We start from the raw sequence: 21766 nt of genomic DNA, 5'->3' as shown, positions 1-21766 counted from the left end.
CCCCTTCCTCCCTTCCCCCCACCTATAATAAGTATCCTTCAAGCATTTGCATATGCTCTCATTTATCTGGAATAGTACAAATGTCATGTACACCATGAATTAGTTTGGGTTGTGAGTGTGGGAGCAGATGATGGTTGGATATCTGTTTTCGCATGTGGTACTGAGAATGATCAAGAGGGTTTGTTTTTGTTGTTTTTTTCACCTCAGAATTAACAGATCTCTGTGAAAAAATTTGACTTATTCATTTAATGTAACACTGAGAACTGCTCTTTCATGCTATTAAAACTTTGTATGCTAGTGTTTTAGCCCTTGTTTGTACATATATATTATACAGTCAAACCTGCCCTGATGGCCACCTCTATAAGATGGCCACCTGTACAAACGGCCACTTTCCTTTCCCCCCCTTGCGTTTTTTCTATATGATTTAACTGTGTAAAACGGGCTCTTGTCCAATGCGGCCGCGGCCACCAATAATTTAACACACAACCCCTATCACACTAAGAAATAACACCTGTCTTAGACGGCCACCATATTGTAACACACAACCCCTATCACACTAAGAAATAACACCTGTCTTAGACGGCCACCTTAGTGACTCCATTTCGTTTTGTCATAAATTGTGCATTGACCCCTGGCGTTGTGGGCGAGCCGTCATAATTTAATCACCTGTTGTTGTTGTTAGGTAGTCCCTCCAACCAATCATGATGCGTAGGCTCCTCCCACTGTTGACCAATAGCTACCAATTTTCAGCTGCCTGTGAGGTAGGCGTGTGGTCCCTCAAAACCCATAAGCCCCACCCAAAACTCATACACAAATCGTTAGTGAGATGAGTGGTCACTGTTTACCCAGTCTGTAACGAAGTAACAAAGGACGTCAACTTGAACTTGTGACAGAAGCGTCGCTCGTTCTCCGAGAGGTGGCGACCCATGTGTTTGTTTTAACGTGGCACTCGGTCTTCCTCGTTTGATAGATTTTGTTTTATCGTCACCCTTGAGCAAAATCAGCAACAAAATAAAAATTACAAACAAAATACTTGCCAACAACAACAACAACAAAAACAACAACAATGCGGCTACTTTCGACAGGGACCTCAGATTGGAAGTGTTTGTTTTCTTCATCTTGATCAGTCCTGCTTAAGACGGCCACCTGTCTTATACGGCCACTTTTCTCCTTGACAAAATGGGTGGCCGTCTTTCTCAGGTTTGACTGTATATATCGACCTAAGCAGAATAAAGTTTTGCTTTTTTTGAAAGTATGATGAGTGATGCAACCCTAGTCATTTACAATTTTTTATAGATGCTGTAAAGCTCATTCTTTTGTGTATATTGGTTTGGTATTATTTAAATAGTATGGCATGCAAACATTTATAAATATTTGCAGAAAATGCTGAAGAAACTGCTGCCACTCAGCTAGTGACAGAAGGAGGTCAAGAAAAGCAAGGTAGCAGAAGAAATCTTCTGCATACTTTCTGCTAGCCTGAGATTTGACATTTCCTATATCTTTCCATAACCCTAGCATTAATGTTTTACTCTCGGTTGTTTTTTCTTTGCTTCCATCATAGTCTTCTGAACCTATATTACTCAAAGGGGATTTTTTTGAATTATAGTATTAATAATATTACATTTTTTCATGGTTATTCAAAATGTAGCATTTTGTCGCTAAACTTATACATTGCTTGAGATGGATTCTTTGACTTATTCTATTTTCATTTTATTTTCAGTTTATATTTTTTTCCAAAACTGTCACAAGTGTTATGACGTGGTGGAATCAGATGCTCTTCAATTTTTGGGAATGTGGAGTTATTTATATCATCTGAAAGATGATTTATTTGCCTTGCTTTCAATTAAATAAATATCCATTTATCTTAGCAATTGAAGGAAGTTACTTCGCCTGGTTTCAGTGGTGAAAGAAAGTTGCCGCCAAAGTTTGGTAACTTCAATAGCTAAAGCGTCTTTGAAACTGAAAAATGACATATTTTGAGCCTTTAATCCATGTTTTTCAGTAAAATTCAAATGGAAATGTGCATTTATATGGACATAAAAGAGGTTAACCCAGTTCACCCTGCGTTGCCACGGCAGTACACTTGTGTCCACCTAAGCTTTCCGCGAGCGGGGTGAAAAATCAGTCTGAACTCAACACACTAAACTTAGACACGCATTGTGCCCAAACTATTTAGGGTATCAATATGATGTTTTTTAAATATTATTAGAGAGAAAGTTGAAGGAAAGAGCAGAGAAAACAATATATTCTTCGTCCGACTGCGACTCATCAGCACTTGATTTAGCCATAGCAACTTATAGTAAATCTATGGTCTAGATCTAGCTTTCTTCGAAGTTTTCAAGGTACTAAAATCAATCAGATTGCCTTGTTTTTCTATAACTAGGTCCACTTTCACTTTCTTTGCCGCTTATGCCTAAAATAATCTAAAAACATGGTTCATGTATTGCAACAAACACAAAAATAGCCATGGCACTGTTGTTTTTTTGTGGCCGTTTTTTTTTTCTTCTCATCCATGAAGATTTCAATACTCACTTTTTTGTCGTAATTTGCGGTGACAAAACAACAAAGCTAATTCGTACTTGAAGAAAAACTGGATCGAAACAAGCTAGCAAAAGTTTTTACAAGCTAAGCGACCTATTATTTTCAATCGAAACCTAAATGAGTGGTTTGAACTCGATTTTGCGGATTGGTATTTTGATACGACTATTCTTGTAGCTCGGTGGACGGAAGCGCACGGCAGCTACTAATATACTTGTAGCTGAGGTGCAATGGGTTAAGCCAAAAAATAAAAATTTGATAATAATTTCATGACTGATGGAAAAATGCCTGTTTCTCCAACTTAGTTATTGTGACGAGGACCTGATTTCACCACACTGCCTCACATATGCTTCAGTGTGGTGCATATGTTTCTCATATTCTAGCAAATTGAGATACATTAATTGTCAGTGATTAACCTCACAGTTTAAAGATATAATTCTTTGTATGCAACCCTTTCCTTGTAATATGGATGACACAAACATTTTGATTAATTAGTGCTGATATTGTATATCTTACTAGTTAAACTGTTTGCCCAGTTTCAAACAAACTGTATATATTATGTAGTATGTGCTGCTAACTTGCTTTTGTTCTTCACTCTTCTTTATTATGCTCCTTAGATCTCTAGTAAAATAATATTGTACTCTTTAGAAGTATTTCTTTTATAATTTGTACAGGTAAGTAGTCTTCTCAAGTAGATCTAGATAACCATTACTGACGATGATTTCCTTTTCAGTGTACTGACGGTGATTTCTTTTTTGATGTATAGTGCTAGTATTGGCATCTCAATACCCTCTTGTTTTATCTGGTTTCTGCTTTACATCATAACATCAATTTCTACATTTGTCAATACCTTTGCACTAATGAATTTCATAATATTTTATGTCGAATATGCTTTTAACTTTAATATTGGTGTACTATCTTTATAAAGCATCAATGCACAAGTCAAATTAACAATTTCCTGAGAAAATGATTTTTAAAAAATTCTTTTGATTTTTTTTTTTCATTATGAAGCCTTTACATTTCTTTGAAACGTTTTGCAACAGCATAAACTGATACCAAAACAGGAAGTCGGAGTCAAAATATTAACCCTATTCATACGCCATGTTTTACTATCGCTCTTTCCAAAGAGGAAATTTACTCGTTAATCTGATCCTACGCTTTACAGAGCAGTCATAGCAGTTTGTCTAAATGTGTTTTTTTTGACATACTGAAAATGTCAAAGAGATTTTTGCGCTAGAAGTATTCTAAAATGTGAAGAATACAACCCCTGGGGTACAAAATGACCCAAGGCGTACGGATAGGGTTAAGCTTCATCAATAACTTACAGTTTCGATTCACTTTAAACTATCACTAATATAGTTAGATTGTTGTTTTGTCGTAATCTTATGTCGGTGCAATATGCTGTAAACCTTCATGTTTTGAGGCTGACTGCTGTCTAAAAAATATGTCTCCAGTTGGAATTTATTATTCCTCCATGCAAATATCTTATGAAAGTTTCTTTTTCATTTTGTAAATTCTCTCTTTTAAGTAAAAAAATTAAGGTTTTGCTCTTGCTAGCCTAAGGTGTTGGAATTGTTTTTTGGCTCAAACTGTATGCTGTGGATAGGATATTGTATCTTGACGCATCACGTATGCTTTATCATCATCATCATCATCATCATCATCATCATCATCATCGTCATCATCATCATCATCATCATCATCATCATCATCATCATCATCATCATCATCATCATCATCATCGGACCATCATTGGAGCTTGAGATGGTATCAGAACTTTGTGAATGAAGAGCTCAACCACCCACGTTGCTGAAGATGCAGCCCTGAAAAGGAGGGTGTCAAACATATGTTTGAATGTCCAGGGACAATGGCAATTTGGATGAAGTTATTTGGACGAGTGGAGGTGCCTCTGAGTATAATGACAATGGAGCCGAAAAAGAGCCTCGCTCTTGCTCGAAAATTTCTTTGTGGAGATCACCAGGCCCATTAAGGAAACGAAAAGAAAAAAATCTTCATCTTCAATATCATTGTATACAGCAGAGAATAAAAAAGGTTGAGATTTGGTAGGATTTCCAAAATATTTTATGATACGTTCAACGTTTCGCCCTCTACGGGCTTCGTCAGGAACATTCAAAAAAAATAATTTAAATTATTTTCAATATCATCATCATGATCATTATAGCATCATCATCTCATCCCATTTTTCTTGTTTTGTTTTTCTTGAAGCTTAACACGATTTCTACCATTTTAGCTAATTTTTATGTAAATTACAAATTTGGGCACCAAAATCGGAACTCTGGACATTAAAAAAAGAAAAATTTATTAAAAGTTTAAAAACGTCACGTACAGCTGCTGAAAAGAGTTACAGTGAAATTGCGTGAACCTTCAGAAGGAAGGGATTTGTAAGTATTTACTCTCTCCTTAACATTGATAAATTTTACCTGTCTTTGAAGTAAAAAAATGTCACAACTCAGGGAATATTTCAGACTTTACTTTCGTTTATAGAACAGTGATTTTGGTGATCCAGCAAGCGTATTGGTAGTTGGCAAGAAGAAAGATATGGAAAAGAATGAGGGAAAATTATGTTTGGTCCCACTATATTTTTCTGTCAATATCAGAAAGGTTCATGCGGTGAAATATCTTGTACACCTGTTGGTTATCATCTTTTTTTGCTTTCTACAGTGGAAAGTGGAGAGGCAGGAGATGAAGCTGCTGTCCAACAGGTAAATATTACAAGGCTTGGGTTGTTAGTTTTTTTAATAAAGCTTTCATGAAAATGTAAATGAAAAGACAGCTGTTATGTGTCAAGATTTTAAAATGGAAAGTAGTAATGTGAGTTCGTAAAAATTATCTATTTTAGCACTATGTCCTCTTGAGGCTGGAATTTTTCCCAACAATTTATCTTTTTAAAGAAAATGAACCATGTAACTTCCTAAATCTCTTTTAAGATAACAGTAACCCTCCCCAACACAAATAAAACAATTTTTTTTTAAAGCACAAACAAATTGAAGTTAGGAAAAAAAAATTTTGGACACTTATCGAATGCAATTATTATGAAAATGCTTTCACTGCAGGAGGCAGGTGAAGAAGAACAGAAAGATGAACAGGAAGTTGCTGAAGAGGAAAAAGAAGAGCAAGGTGAACAGATGGAAGAGTCGGCAGCTCAAGAACAAGAGGTTACAGAGCCACAAACTGCTGAGGCTGAAGCTGAGGCTGAGGCTGCGGCTGAGACTGAGGTACAGGCAACCACCGGAGAAACGCAGGAGGAGGCAGGTGACAGCCAGGCCCAGGAGGGTGCTGGGGATCAGACTGGGGATGTTCAGCTGGAGAAACAGGAGGCTGGGCTGGAGGGAGAGGAGCAGCTGCAGCTGACACAGGTGAGGGTTTATGGAAAGTCGCTGCCCTAAAATGACAAGTTCTATCTGCTTAGTACCCAGTTTTGAGAAATTTGATGGCGAAAATTTTAAGTTTCGCAACATGTCAAGTTTTCGCAACATGTCAAGCTTTTTTTAAGGCAATTCTTTCAATATCTTGATAACGACTGAATAATCTTATGGTTTTGAAAGACCGGATAACACATTTGGATTCTAATCTCATGGTCTTAGTAACTCAAAAAGGCCAAAAATTTCAGATAGAATTTGTAATTCTAAGGTAGCACAGTGTGTATTTCTTGGTGCTCCATGTATCTATGTTGCTGTTGGTATTGCTAAAGCCATTTGTTGGCCATATTGTGTTAAAAATCTTTTGAATATTTAGGGTTGAACCTCTGGTAACACTATCCCATTGGAGAGGGATGTTAAATCAGAGGTCCTGCCTCTTGAATAACCTAATAGTCTCCTCACATCCTCTTACCTCCCCAAATCCCCTCCTTAAATGCCATTGGCTCTCTTCATATCTTGGACATAGGTACAGACTAATGTGTTTTATTTTTATAACTTTCTACAGGAACAGTCAGACTTGAACCAAAGTGCAAGTAAGTTTCTCTGTTCTGTCATTTTGCCCTTTATTTATGTTTGGAAAAAGGAATGGAAAAGACATGTACACAACTGTAGGCCTATTATTTGTATCCTTTGAGCAGAAAAAAAAGTATTAGTATTACATTTTTTTTAAAGTAACAAGTTTAGAAACTACTCCATTGTATTATTACCTGTATAACCTGTCCTGGACAACAATGTCATTACACACCGGACAGGTCCATAAGTGCTCAGTTCCCCTCAGCACCGAAGCCTGCAAGGTATCTATACTGATTGTTCCGATGGCTGTCTGATTATGGCGACATCTTTCCTTTCCAGATAATCGTTCCTTTCTTCCTTCTCCCCTCTCTATCCCCATTTCCCGCATCCTAATGATTGCGTGGTGTTCTTTTGTCTCCTTGTCTTCTTCATCCCGCAACTTTTTCTCCAGGATCTTCAAAACTTCTCCTTTTTGTCAAATTTCACCTCACTATTAACCACGGCACTGCCTGCCAGCCTATCAGCCTCCTCATTGTCTTTCACTCCAGAGTGCCCAGGACAGAATTTCCACGTGATGGCTCTAAGTGATAAGTGTTGTATTGGGCTCATCCATTCACTCCGAAGGAGCCCTTTCTCAACCCTTCGCAGGATGCTCTGGGAGTCTGTGACAATGATGAGATGGGTAGTTCTTGGTCTTGTATTTTGAAGCCAGCCAAGCGCTCTTGTTATGGCCTCAATCTCCATTTTCATGCTTGAAGTTGTTCTTTCTATGGCCCTTGACTTGCTATGAACCTTTTTGTTTCCACTGTACACCACAAAACTCCATCCACTTCTCTTACCCCTCCTGACCGATCCATCCGTATAGATCACTGGGTCCTCTGGCTTGGAATGCTCCTCAATTAACTGTCATATGTCATGTCGTTAATGACAGCAGCACATTCCCTTCTTTCACGACCTATAGTGATGTGAACGTTGGCCAGGCTTCTGCAATTGGGGCTCAGTTCAAACCATTCCTTTCCACAGCATATTTCATCGATGCCACAAACTTTCCTCAAAGAGTGTTCGGCTTCTGCCATCCATGAGCTGCCCCGTTTGATCCTGTTTCCTTTGATGCTGCTTAGGTTGTCATGCAAAGGGTGCCTCGGGTCTCCCAAAACTTTCAAGTACAGCTTTGCCTGTTCCACTTTATGCCTCACTCTAATGCTGGCCTGGTCAAGGATGTATCTCATACAGACTACATGGGTGTTCTTTGTGCAACCTAGAACGGCCCTCTTAGCTGCATTCTGTACTCTCTCCAACCTGTCTATCTGAGTCTTGGACAGAGAGAGTATTCCCAGACCATAGTCTATGACTGACAGAACCACCAGCTGCATTATGAGAAAAAGAACTCTCTGTTGAATTCCCGCTGAAGCCAAGGTTTTCGCCACATTGATACTCTTCCGAGCCCTGACAGCAACATTATCAATATGTCTTTGGAAAGAAAGTGTCCTGACCAGAGTGTTTCCCAGGTACTTCAACTCATGCCATCAGTCTATGAGGAAAGTGGTCTAACACAATTGGAGGGGTAGGATCTTTCACAGTACGGTTGTTGAGTGAGCACCAGATGACCTGTGCTTTGTCTGGATTGATGACCACATTGTAATCTTCATACCAATCTGCGACCTTGCTCAGCCTGTCCTGTAGCATCCGTCCAACTCTATTGTTATAATGAATGCTTTATATGTTCTAAGAACCAAGGAATTCTTAATAGCTGATGAATAAAATTTACAACATCATTTTGTTTTCCGACTTACAAAAGTTACCTATAATATTTTTATATAAGTCACTCCTGTTTCATGATGAATATTTCTATTTTTTTTAAATAGTGCTCTTTTAGACATTTGGAAGAAAGCTCTGAGTGTAATGAAAGTCATCTTTTTTTGTGCTTTCAGATGCACCAGCAAGTGTGAGTATATCCAGACATCAGTTCACTACAATAAACAATGTGTAACACAAGGTGGAAATGTTTCATTAATGCCTTTTCTGTAAAATCATTTTTTTAAAAAGCTTTTGCAACTTTGCTATTCTTGTCTTTTAATCTATAAGGTCCAGTCTCATCTAATATCTTTTATACACAAATACCATTCAATATGAAATGCCTTTTTGAAATGGTTCTAAGAGAAAAGTAAATGTTTTTGACTTTTGTCGCTTTTAACATTCAACTTTTCTATTTTTCATGGTGTTTGATTTCTATTCCTTTCTGGGTTGGGGGGGGGGGGGTCATTTGGTTTTTGTTTGTTTTTTTGTTTTGTTTTGGTAGCTGTTTTAAGAATAACCAGAAAGTTGCATCTCATGTGTTCATCAGACTTCAGAGGATATTTCTGCAGTGCCACCAGCTCCGCACCTTCCTACACCCATGAGATCTCACACCGAGATTGAGGGTCAGATGTCTACATCTGCTCTGGTTAGTCATTTTACTGTGTTTGCAAATTAATCAGCAATTTGAAAATTACCTTTTCTTGGGGTTTTTTTTTTTTTAAGCTGTTTTGTTTAACCCTATATTTACTTAATATCTAATATTCTGCTGATCTTTTGCATGCTATGTTGAATATCTAATTTAATGGTTTCATAAAGAGAAACCATAAGAATATCATCTTCTGATAATGCATATATAAGGAGGGTATAAGACTGTTCTTCTGATTTCCTTATTTTAAAGGCTTTCTCTGTTATATAGAGATGACTTGTGACTGTGAGTGAGAATCTTGTCTAAGAATACATTTTTGGTCATCTAAATAGTCACATGGTCACATTTGTTTAAATTCTTGTCTTTTTATTAATTTCAGAATGTTGTGTGGTCCTTTGGCCTGAACCGCAATGTGCCTGTCCTGAACCTGAGTGACGGTGTGAGGCAAGCCATCATGTACCCGTGCGCTCATGTGGGGATCATGTACGACTTCAAGAACAACAAGCAGCACATCCTTCAAGCTCATGTGAGTTTTTTTGTTTTCTCTACTCTCACAGAAGTTTGACAAGTTTTTGTTCATGAGAGAATGTTTAACTGTTGTTTCATGATGCTGGAGGAAAAATGATTTATTACTTTTGCAATTTGCTTTGACCTGTCATTCTTCTCTTTATTGAGTAAGGTTAAAATTATTTCTCATGTGTGAATTTCCAAATGAACATCACTCTCATAGTATGACTATTTGAATCTGTGTTTTATAAAATTACAACTGTCTCTTTCCATCTGCACTATTTATATATGTCCACATTCATCTGTCCTGTCTCATCTCATTTCTTATAAGTATACTTTGTTTCATTCGGCCTCTCCTCATGCTGTCCTCATCTTATTTCATATAAACTAACCCCATTTCATTTTGTTTAGTCTCATCTCAATTTGTTACATTTCACGTCGTGTCCCCTCGCTTTATTGCATCTCATCTCAACTAATTTTGGGTCAATTCTCCTGTTTCAGCTGAACCCCATCACATGCTCAGCCGTGTCACAAGACAAACGCTGGCTGGTCACTGGAGACGTGGGCCCTGATGCCATGGTCAACATCTGGGACACCTACACAGGGTGAGTGAGCTGACCCCGGCTCTGAAATGTTGTATATGTGATGGTAAAATGATGGGAGATGCTAAAGATGTAGTGTGGGTCCCCATACCCAACCCAGTGTGTCCCCGGGTGGTGGACAGGGGAAAAGCTTCCAGGTATGGAGGCTCTCTGATAAACAGTTGCAAACAAATGGAAGATGGTTGCGAAGGGTACAAAAGAACCCTGGGGGTATACAAGTGCTTCAATGAATACATCAAACGCTCAAAGAAGGGCCCATCTTAGCAACGGGAGGCACCAGAAATCTTACCAAAGCCCTCACTGTCTTGTAGGTTGTTAGTGGTTGACAAAAGGTAGCAGAGAAAACTGTACACAGACCAGCAATAGGCAACGGTAAACTACTATTGCAATGTCCGAAGAAACTCATGGAAAGACACATTCATTTCAAGGATAACAGCGTTAAAATGGACCCTGAACCAGTTCTGAATTCCTAAGTTTGTAGGGAATGCCATGAGCAACAGGTGGCACCTTATCGTCATTCATCCACAGTCTAAATATTAAATATCTTTGAAAAAAAGGATTAACCAGACGATTGTTGATAAGGGAAACTTAAATTTATGTGTTTTGTCTTACCTGCTCAGTAAACAATGCATTTTTACTCTAGAGCTACTGAACAGTAAGGCTTTTAAAGTATCTACCACCTCTCCTTTCTTTGAACGGTTCAATCAGAAGACTAGAATATCTTGTATTTCACCAGCACTCCAATCCAGACCATGTTTGACCCAAACCCCTCTGGTGGTGTGGTAGCTGTGGCCTTGACACCAGACTCCAGATATCTGGCAACTATGAGTGCTCTACCAGTGCAGGTAAGTAATAGCTGTGGTGATGATAGAAAAGGTAGCAATGATGATGGTGTTGTCAATCTCGTAAATGTTGGGCTTTTTCAAATCTGAAAGATTCTTTCTAATTTACTGTGCTTATTTATTTTAGTTGTTTTGAGGTTCTGTATAAAGAGAATATAACAGTTGCTCATTTTGAAAGAAAGTTCACTTGCCCTTGCAAGAATGTTACAGAGAGGTTTTGTAAAAAAAAAATAACATAAAACTTGGTAATTTGGGTTAATTTTCCAGCAACAAATGTCACATAGTAAGCTATTTTTCACCTATTTATATTTTTGAGTATATAATTACTCAATGTATAGAAAACAATTTTGTGTTGTTTGTTTTAGTAAGGTTTTACGGCGTTTGCAACTGCATAAGGTCATATGAGCGCCATATGTCAACAGAGAAGTCCTTACAGGAAATCAGGCTTACTCTACTCAACCCTCTAGCTTCAACAGCACAAAGGCTGCTTCGACTATCAAGGCACCCCGGAATTAGGGGGTCGCAAGAGTGTGACAAACATACAAAAGAAGTAGAGGAAAAATGACGACAGCAAGGATTAGGAAAGAAAAAGCAGCAGTTCCCTGTTGTAGTTCAGGCACAATTATGAGCATGACACTGATGAATCAGCCCAATAACAATTCTACTATGCATAAGAACATGTTAATGTCACCCTTTGGGAATGACCTAGAGACACTTCAGTCAGTAGCACCGCCCTGGGGGTGTCGTTTTTGTGTGTAAAAGGGATAGTGAATGCAGCAATGATGTGGGATTTTTTGTGAAGGGTTTACCACCTTTCAAATGGATAGACTTTTTTTTTTAATATTTACTTTTGTAATTGTATAAAACTTGAATATGTTCTCCAAATTACGAGCTATATAATATTCATACTTGAACTTTTAAAGAGGTTTTGATGAAACTGTAGTGATGTTTCAAGTGTTTCCTTTTTTCACTGTTTGATCAGACCTTGGCTATCTGGGACTGGACTGTGGATGGAGACGTCCCTCTGTGCTCTGCTGACCTCAAACCTGAATACGGCATGCAGAACTTTATCTACTTTGACCCCACGGACATCCACCACGTAGTCACAAACAGCGAGACTCAGGTTCTCTTCTACCACTGGGTGAGTAGGGAAACAGCGTTGATTTTACCAATGAATGAGAGGTTGCTTTTTTGTTTGTTTAGGGGTTTTTTTTGGGGGGGAGGGTGTTGTTTTTGTCTTGACGGAGTCTCTCGTTTCCTGCTGAAATGCTACTTCCAGCTTCAATATAAATTTATGCATCCTTTTCTCCCTTTTCGATTTTGTAATACTGATACCCCATCATGCAGTTTGTTTCCAGATGAAAATACCTCAAAGTTTTTCTGGATAGCTGCTGTTATCTCATATTTAAGATACTTGGCTACAGTGACAGTGGACTGGATTTAAATCCTTTCATGGATGCTTCTTGATAAAGGCTTGCTGGGCAAGTTCATACAGTTGTCCACCTTGATCTAACAAAGTATTCCCACTTTCAAATAATCCACACGTGTGCAAGTTGCGCACATAAAGATCCCTTGGTGGTCTAAAATCGATAAGAGTATACTTTGGTCGCCAACCGGGCAAAATTCAAAATTTTCTACCAACTGAAAGTTTAGTGTGTCCCACGCGCTCATATGACCTTATGCAGTTACAAGCGCTGTAAAACATTTTTAAAAAAATATATATACATAGAAAATAATCCACTATAGGCCAGTACATTATTATTGTGAATTGTTCAACATACATTTTTAAATAAAGAAATTATGGTACTGCACAAGGTTTTTGGGATGATGTAATGAATTAAAGATCGTATTTGTTGGAGCCACAGGATCATGTGTGAAATTTAGCTTTACTTTACTTTATTTTTCCGATACAGTGGCCATTTAATGAAATTTAGCCTTAACACTTTCCGCCCACACAGCACAGAGAGCATGGAATAGTTATCCCCACGGACGAGGATACAAATTCAGTACATGCTATATCACACCGTCACCTATCACACCGTCACCGATTGGCGTCCTGTTGGGGCAAAGTGTTAAGTTATTTGTAATAAAATTGAAATCAGTAAACATGACAACAAATGTTGTTTTGAAAAATCAGTTTGTATTGCATTCCTTGTTCTGCCATCCAGGACACGACTATGAACTATTATGCGCCTCCACTGACCGACAGCGACTTCAATAAACCTGTAGGTCGCTACAGCCAGTCCGTCTTCCAGATTGGTATTGCTCGAGCTCTTACAGCCACCTCCATTGGAAACTTAGTGGTCTGGGATAACAACAAGCCCCTGTCCAAATGTAAGTAGCTGTAAAATCATCATCATCATCATCATTATCATTATTATCATCCTCATCATCATCATCATTATTATCATCATCATCTTCATCATCATCATCTTCAGTACAATATGAAAAAAAGAAAAAGTTAGTTGAGACTTGAGAAATTTAAGTTTGATGGCATTATAAAATTTGTTCAACCTTTCACCCTTATGACTTTTTTCAGGAACGTCATCATCATCATTGTTGAAAGCATGATGATAAAGAAGAAAAACCCCAAAATTAGTAGCAACTTACGTAGGTGAACATATACCACTCTATAAAATATTTTCAATGTTTCGCACTAATCATGATGATGATCATCATCATTGTCATGATTATCTGTAGAAGACTTGCATAGCATCTATTGACAGATGATTATTTTACTGTTCTTCTGAACTGAAAAAGATTTGCAATTTTATTATTTCATACGCCTAGTTCCTGTATCTTTTATATGCTTCTCAGTTCATTATATAATTTGCTTTCTGTGATAGGCTATGTTAACTACCAGAACACTGTACAACAGCAGTTGAAATTTTTTTTAAATATTACACGTATCATAAAATACTCGTTTTTTGCTCACATGTAACGTTTTATTAGGGACTCTCGTGGCCTAGAGGTTGAGATGTTTGCCTCTCATTCAAAAGTCCCGGGTTCGAATCCTGGTAGTGACTGAAAAAATTTTCTTCTCTAAAATTTTCTCCTTTCACCTTCTTTCCTTCTGTCTTGCATTATTCTGTTGTCTGCTTTCATTTCCACTTTCTTCCCCCCACCCCCTCACCTCCTTTGCCCCCTCCTTTGGACTCCTGACTGTTCCTGCAGCCTTTCTACTGCTACTTCTTGGCTCCCTCTTACTGCTGTCTTTCAGCCACACCCTTGATCTTCTAGTAGGAAAGATCTCCACCTAGCCTTCTAGGACAAGGGCGAAAACCTCTGAGGTCCCGTGTGCAAGTTGCACACGTTAAAGATCCCTTGGTGGTTCTTCTATAAGAGTAGCCTTTGGCCGCCACCCCAGCAAAATTCAAAATTTCCTCCCAATTGAAAATGTTTGGTGTGTCCCCTGCACTCGTATGACCTTCTGCAGTTGCGAGCGCCGTAAAACACTTACCCAAAAAAAAAGTAAAGTTTTATTCCCTCTATGCTCTGTCCCAAAGTGTACGAGAAACCAGAGGTAGATGTGTGGACAGGACTACCAAGTAAAAATTGCTTTCACACTTCCGTGTTTGAAGTTCATTTACTGTTGATACTGTTGAGAATGCTGTTTTAAATTATTCTGTTTTTGTTTTCATTCGTTTTTTAAAGAATTATTTTCTCTACAGCGTATCAGTACTTTAGAAAGTTACAATTTTATGCAAATTATTTAATACTGCTACTGTTTGCCCAGCTTTGAGAGGATATTATTGCAAACAATTTCTTTAGAGAGGAAAAAGGATGCAAACAAATGACATTAACAAACATTTAAAAACAACAGTTCTCATTTGACTGCTTCCAAAATTTTGAAAAAGTATTTATTCTTAAAATTGATTTACTGTGTACATGCAGATTATTACGTTTCAGTGAAGATTGAAAACGAAAAGAAAGGTTAATGGAACAAAAGTAACACTTAATAACTTGGGCTAGTGTCAAGCAGGTTTTCTCAAGATAACACCTAACATAACTAGCTGTTTTTTATCTGGTCCACAGTCATGGATGTCAACCAATCAGCCGACAAGAAGCCACTGAAAATCATCAAGGTCCATGATAAAGGAATCAATGTTCTCACTACCACAGACAAGTAAGTGATCTTGTTGTTGAAAAAGTATAAGCAAAAATAAACACAGGATAAGACAAACTTTTGGTCTCTTAATCCTACTTTATACAATCTAGGAAAGATGAGATGTTGAATAAACGTCAAATACTAATATGTAAATAGTACCTTCACCTCACTAGAATTTCATTTTTCATTGCACTGGTGTTCGTCAACTTTGATGCACTTTACATGTAAGAGATACGCTAAATTATTCCATTGATGCATACACATCGACATTTTTAAAGCTGTGAACCTAACCCTCAGAAGGCTGGGACTTTTCAGATCTTGTGAATTAAAAAGTTAAATGTAATTTTACATGGGTACGAAAAATATTGCTTAAAAGATTTCGTTTTTTTCAACTGTCTGCGATACATAAATTTCTGTCTTCCATGCCTGTACATATTCTTTGCCATGTTATCAGGAGTGCAAGTGAGTAGAGTTTAATGTGCTTAATACTTGAAAGTTGACCTACTTATCATTGGTGCTCTTCTTTTTTTTTTCTTATTCAGCTACATTGTGCTTGGTGACACTGCAGGCCATGTGAAATTTTATGATCAAGGGCTGAGACTGATCTACTGGTGAGAACAGACGGATTTATGAATTTCCATAATAAATTATAAAAAGCACTGGTCGCTCCATGTTTTGTCATCCTTATTTTGTCACCTAAGAAATAAGATAGTAGATAGCAGTGGGATGTACCTGGGCATTAGAAAATGGGATGTTTTGCTTTTCAAAAATTAAAATTGGGTGGTTCTAGGAAATGAGTTGTGTCACCTCATAGAAGGGGTAAGGCTGTTAAGAGGGTGTTTTGGGAAGGGAAAAGAGTAGAGCAGCTGCCTGTAGAGCATTTGGCTAGGGGAGAGGAGTAAGGTGGCAGGGAGGGTGTTTTGGGAAGGAGAACTGGGATAAATCAGGTGAACTGTGTATTTTTTAAAAATATATAATTATGGCTAATCTGAGAATATCTTAATATATCAATAAATAATGGGTGTTTGTGGCAAATGATTGTACCGTAATGCCTGTATAAAAATGAAAGATGACATGAAAAGTATAATTTGTGTGTATTTAAGGTGGGGAGATATTTTTGCCAAGAAAAATTACTTTGTGGATTTTGAGGATATACACTTTTAACATCTAAGACATGATTTGTTAATAATAAATACTTGTAGGTAATATTTTGATTTGACTTTCTTCCATCCAGGTATGCTGATTTCCACACTGGACCCTGCACTGCTATTTCTTTCGCCCACATGCCAGATTTTGTGCCAATGTAAGTTACCAAACATACAGAATGCTTTCTGTTTGAAGCTAAACACGATCTCCTTGCCTATATGCTTAGTTTTGAATCGGTGCTAAGTGGACATATGAGCATTAACTCATTCAATCCCGTGACTGAGATATCTTGGTCAGCTCGCAGGCTGCGTTCAATCCCTCAACAAACTCGGATTAGTTCCATAGTTTTGTTCCGTTTACTAGTTATTTTGTTTTGGAAAATGGCCTCAAGTTTTATATAATGTCACTTTATTATTTCGCCGGCAAATTCTGCCTAGAGGGGTGCTGGAATTTTGTTTCTACTGTCATCACCCACAGAGAAATCACACTTTTTATGAAGGCAATTTCAGCACTTTTGTTACACTGATCAGCTGAGAATGTCTCGCAATTGATTCTCTCTGCCTTTGTAAAATGTACCGGTACATTTTTTAAAATTCATGAAAGTATTCAACAGTCTTTATTTTACATGAGAAACAATATATAGATCTATACACACACAAGTATATTCTTTGAATATCAATGTAGGCTGACTCTTGCTCATTCGGCCATGAAAGAAAATAATAAGCCCCCAGAAATGCCAAAATTGTACAACACCTCAAACCAAAACTACTAAAGCTACACTTCAAATTTGGTATATCTAAAGATCCATTTAAGTTGTACTTTGTGCCAAATTTCAAAGCTATTGGGTTATATTTATGGTTACTGTGGGCCCTTACATTATAAATGCCAAAATGACTGGTTTCTGGGTGCAATTTAGGGAAAAACTCCCGCGATTGAGTGAGTTAAGAAAAGAGTTAGCTGAACTGAAAATGAATTGATATGTTCAGACTTAAACATGAGCAATTCAAGAGAATTTAGAACACGTTTTTCTTTTTAAATGAGGTTGATAATATTGGAAGACTATGTCATGATGTTTAAAAAGCGTGCATTGTTGTTTGTTTTCTTTCTTTTTTGCATAAGTTTAAAAGAAGCACATAAGCCTGATTATAGCCATGTTATTACTCAACAAATATCAGGCAGATAAGGAAAAGGTAACGTTACTGATATTTCTTTATGGAGTGTCTCTAGTATGTTATTTAATACCTCTTTTACAGACCCTCTGAAGGCCAAAAGTTCCCCTCCGATGCCACTAAATCAGCAAAACCTTTTGTTGTGAGGGATTTTGTGGTGGGAACAGCTATTGCCGTGTATGGGAATGTCAACACAGACGGCAGTAAGTTCAAGGTAAGCCTCTTGTGAAAGGAGAAATACATAAACTCTGAACTGAAACTTTGGGGGATTTTTTTTTTCCAGTATTAGGAAAATATTTGTTGCTATCGTTATATGATTATAGCATTTTAAGCTATTCTTTTCAGTTTGATGAAATTCTAACTTTGCACCTTTTTTTAAAGCATTGGTTTATAAATATTGTGATTTTGAATGACCTTTCATTTTTGTTTTTTTCTTTAACTATTTATTTCCGAGAGGGGTAAACCCACTGTACCGTAGCCCTTTTTGGTACTTAATCTAAAAATAACAAAAATGTCACTAAATGGGTCAATAAATCAAAACTAGAATTCAATCTATTTTGATAGTTCTTCATCTAACGAATGAAGTCCCAATAAAAGAGACCTGTTTTTGGCAACTGTTGAAAAGTAATTTGATGTCGACGTCGTCATAAAGGAATGTGGCCGAGCCTCTGTCAATGGCTCACCGGCACAACGGTTCTGACTGCTAGCTGCTAGGAGCGGCTTGCCAGAGATAAAGAGTTAACATTCAAGTGCCAAGGACTGATTTTTTTCGAAGGGTTTTTTTTTTCCCAATTCTAAGAAGCTAAAATACATTTTGAAGGAAAGGTTGTATAGTATGTGTTTGTAGGATGTTAAATATGAGCTATGTTGTTGATTTATTAAACAATATTTTGGATATCTTAATGTATTCTGACCTTTTTGTTCGTCACTTATATTCAGATCTGGAAATGTCTTGATAACTTTTTAAAAAATGTATTTTCTATTATTTCTTTACAAATCAGCTCCATGCCTTTTTAATCATGACAACCATTCATTTGAGTTCTTGATGCAGAAGGTTAAAAAATGTAAATTTTCTGTGTTGAAGAACTTGCCTGGGATAATTATTTATTCGCAATGTCTTTGTTTTGTCCTCTGCCCTTTCAGGTGATACACAGAGAGCATGATGCAGCAGTGCATGCCCTGGCAGCCCACCCAAAACTGTAAGTTTTGTTTTTTACACTTGATTTTATGCTTCCATTTCTGTTTAAGGACTGTTGTTTTGTAAATTGCTATTTCATTGAAGACAGAATTTGCTTTGTTACTGTACTACTATTTGAGGTATTGAGGTATTTAAATGCTAAATGATAGTTGGCAAGATTATAGTTTTTTATTTTTTCATCACTGTGATGTTACTATGAATACCTTGTAATCTTAATGCAGGGCTTTTATTGAGACATGATTGAAATGTAACAGTTTTTAAAGATTTTATAAATATTATAAAGAGCTAGTTTTGGTGTATGAACAGTTCAAGACTTGTATTCTTTACACATATGTGTTAGCTTCACATGCAAAAAATACTTTCACACCATTCATCAATAGTATGATCATAGAGCCATTGTTATACCCACAGACCACAGTAAATTTGCTCAACTTCCCCATAATCTCTTCATCTGCAGGCCCATCATTGCCATGGGAAGCTACTCTGGATTATTGAAACTTTGGAACTATCGTACAAAGTAAGCCTTTCCTTTTTTTTTTAACATTTAAAATTATTTTCTAATTTGTTGTTTTCATTTTTTTTAAAGTTTATTGTAAAATGTTATTATAAGTCTACAGTCTTTAGAATTAGGAGAATATATTTCTACAAAAGGCAAGATTTATTCGAGTAGAAGGCATAGCTTTTCAGTTTTTGAGTCACTTATTTTTTATCATATTACTTGTCATACATTATTTATCATGACTACATTATTTATCATGACGATACTACAAAACTTAGATTATGGTGAATGTAGGCTCCTCTTTGTACAACAGTTACACCTTGTTATAAATTTCGAATGTGGTGTTTGGAAAAATGAAAGATTCCTTTAAGCTGTTACAAAGAAGGATGCATCTGCATCTGTGGTATAGTCATTAGGCTGTTTGTTGTTGCATGTGGAGAACACTTTGGGAAGTTACTTTGTCAGATATTTCTGCACGTCTGCTGGTATACCATGTCCTCTTCTGCAAGGGTTGGCTCTGATGGGAATGATTAAAGAAGCCTACCTCATAAATGATCTAAATTGTGTCAATGAGTGATAAACATGAACAGTCAATTACTAATCAATTATACTCGATTACAATCATTTAAAGAAGGTTAAATCTGTTAAGGTTTTTTAATGTCGAAATTATGATTTTGGTTTATTAGACCTAATTAAGTATTTCTGTCTCTACTTTCATCACATATTTTTCACAGAGAAACAGTGGCGTCAAGAATGTTTGACAAACTGCACATTCAGACCTGTGCCTTTGACCCAAAGGGCTTGTACATTGGTGAGTTTTTGCTTTGAAATTAATTGATCTTCTTGAGGACTTTATGCTGCTATTTTGATGAGATACTAATTTTTTACATAGCCACTTATGTGATTTTTTTTTCTCTAATGAAATAATTTCATACGTCATGATAGAGAGATCATTTCCTAAGCCTGAAATGAATTTTAGTTCCTCGCCTAAAACTTATCAGAACACTTGAGTGCTAGAAGTGAGTGAAGAATCTTTCTTCTCTGTAGTGAAAGATCACATAATTTTTTGGTCACTAAGTAACTAAGCAATGATAAATAATAAAAATGAAGCAGACCTCCCGATGGTCTCTTTACTTTTGCTGATTTTCTATTTTTTATTTGTTCATTTATGCCTCGGACTTTTTTCTTCAACCGAGTGTATGGGCTTTTCTCTCTCTCTCTCTCTCTCTCTCTCTCTCTCTCTCTCTCTCTCTCTCTCTCTCTCTCTCTCTCTCTCTCTCTCTCTCTCTCTCTCTCTCTCTCTCTCTCTCTCTCTCTCTCTCTCTCTCTCTCTCTCTCTCTCTCTCTCTCTCTCTCTCTCTCTCTCTTTCTCCCTCTCTCTCTTTCTCTCTCTCTCTCTCTCTCACTCTCTCTCCCCCCCCCCCCCCCCTCAGTAAAGAAATATTGAAATAAGATCATTTATACTTAATATTCGCTGATTTCTTTGATAGTTTTCAGATGAAACTGATAACGAACAGAATGTTCTTTTCTGAAACATTTTTTGTCATCATCAATTTCCCTGTTCTTTATTTCTATTTTTAGCCCTTGGCTGCACAAATGGAGCTGTTTTCCTGGTGGACTCTGTGGCCTTGTTGGATCAGCTGGCAGAGCCCTACAGATATGCCAAAGACACCATCACGCACATTGCCTTCTCACACAACTCAACATACTTTGCAACAGCGGTAAGCGATGACAGGGAGACTACATCTTTGAACTGTTAACCGCCTCGTTAATCTGACACCTTTTCTCCCCTTTTTGTACTGGTGAGAGTCTTCAGACAAATTGTTGAACCATAACCCTCCTGGTTTTTCTGATACCTCATTTCCCTCTTTATGCTGCTGTTGTCTTAAGACAAAGCGTTAAACCATAAACACCCTGGTTTTTCTGATAACTTGTCTCCCCTCTTCCTACTTCTGTAGTCTTAAGACAAATATTGTTGAACCGTAAATTTACTGGTTTTTCTGATTCTTTGTCTCCACTCTTTATACTGCTGAGGTCTTACTTAAGACAAAATGTTGTGACTATTGTAGTGCTCATTCACCAGCACAATATAGTTGTGATTAATTTGATGTGGTTCTTTTTAGTTCTCATTAGCAACTGAATGCAATTGTTCTTACAAATTTTGTATGAAATGTCACTCACAGGATGCAGGTTTTGCTGTCACTGTTTTTAAACGGCAGCGGAAACAAGGACGGAATCCTTACATCTGGCATGGCCGCTACCGGTCGCACTACAAGCCTATCAAAGACCTCATTTTTGGAACTCACCTGGACACAAATGAACCCAAACTGCTCACTTTGGGTGAGGACAGGATGCTGGTATGTCACATGTACCTTGTACCTGGCATCAAGACTCCATTCATAGCTAGTTAACCCTGTCCGTACGCCCTGGGGTCATTTTGTACCCCCGTTGTTGTATTTTTCACATTTTAGAATACTTCTAGTACGAAGATCTCTTTGAAACTTTCAGTATTTCTCAAAAAATCATTTGGACAGACTGCTATGCAAAGCGTACAGATTGGATGAACGAGTAAATTTCCTCTTTGGAAAGTGGTAGCGCAGAGTTCCCCATGTCGTATGGGTACGATAGTAAAACACGACGTATAGATAGAGTTAATGCATCTCTGCCCATGGAAATCTGAATGAAAATTGAAATTATCTGATCATCATATTTATTTAGTTATTTAGTTATTTATTTATCTATTTATTAATTTGACTTGTTT

The 21766-nt window shown here is 37.2% G+C and overlaps 1 protein-coding gene across 1 annotated transcript in view; it reads left to right on the top strand.

The window, feature by feature from the left end:
• The window catches only part of LOC101855527 (cilia- and flagella-associated protein 251), a gene marked incomplete at its 3' end in the record, with an annotated part of 31970 nt that overhangs the window by 3790 nt on the left and 6414 nt on the right, over positions 1-21766 (top strand). Inside the window, 21 exon segments of the mRNA XM_013088557.2 lie at positions 1381-1440; positions 5221-5261; positions 5613-5915; positions 6484-6511; positions 8423-8436; positions 8836-8934; positions 9314-9460; positions 9943-10046; positions 10780-10888; positions 11868-12026; positions 13054-13219; positions 14392-14433; positions 14921-15011; positions 15536-15604; positions 16228-16296; positions 17393-17522; positions 18452-18507; positions 18964-19023; positions 19740-19816; positions 20587-20726; positions 21189-21362. Of these exon segments, the coding sequence (XP_012944011.1) occupies positions 1381-1440; positions 5221-5261; positions 5613-5915; positions 6484-6511; positions 8423-8436; positions 8836-8934; positions 9314-9460; positions 9943-10046; positions 10780-10888; positions 11868-12026; positions 13054-13219; positions 14392-14433; positions 14921-15011; positions 15536-15604; positions 16228-16296; positions 17393-17522; positions 18452-18507; positions 18964-19023; positions 19740-19816; positions 20587-20726; positions 21189-21362 (2138 nt within the window).

Source organism: Aplysia californica, unplaced genomic scaffold (assembly GCF_000002075.1).
Source record: "Aplysia californica isolate F4 #8 unplaced genomic scaffold, AplCal3.0 scaffold00761, whole genome shotgun sequence".
NCBI lineage: Eukaryota > Metazoa > Mollusca > Gastropoda > Aplysiida > Aplysiidae > Aplysia > Aplysia californica.
The sequence above is the reverse complement of the archived record's forward strand: the minus strand, read 5'-3'. Positions and strand labels throughout refer to the sequence as shown.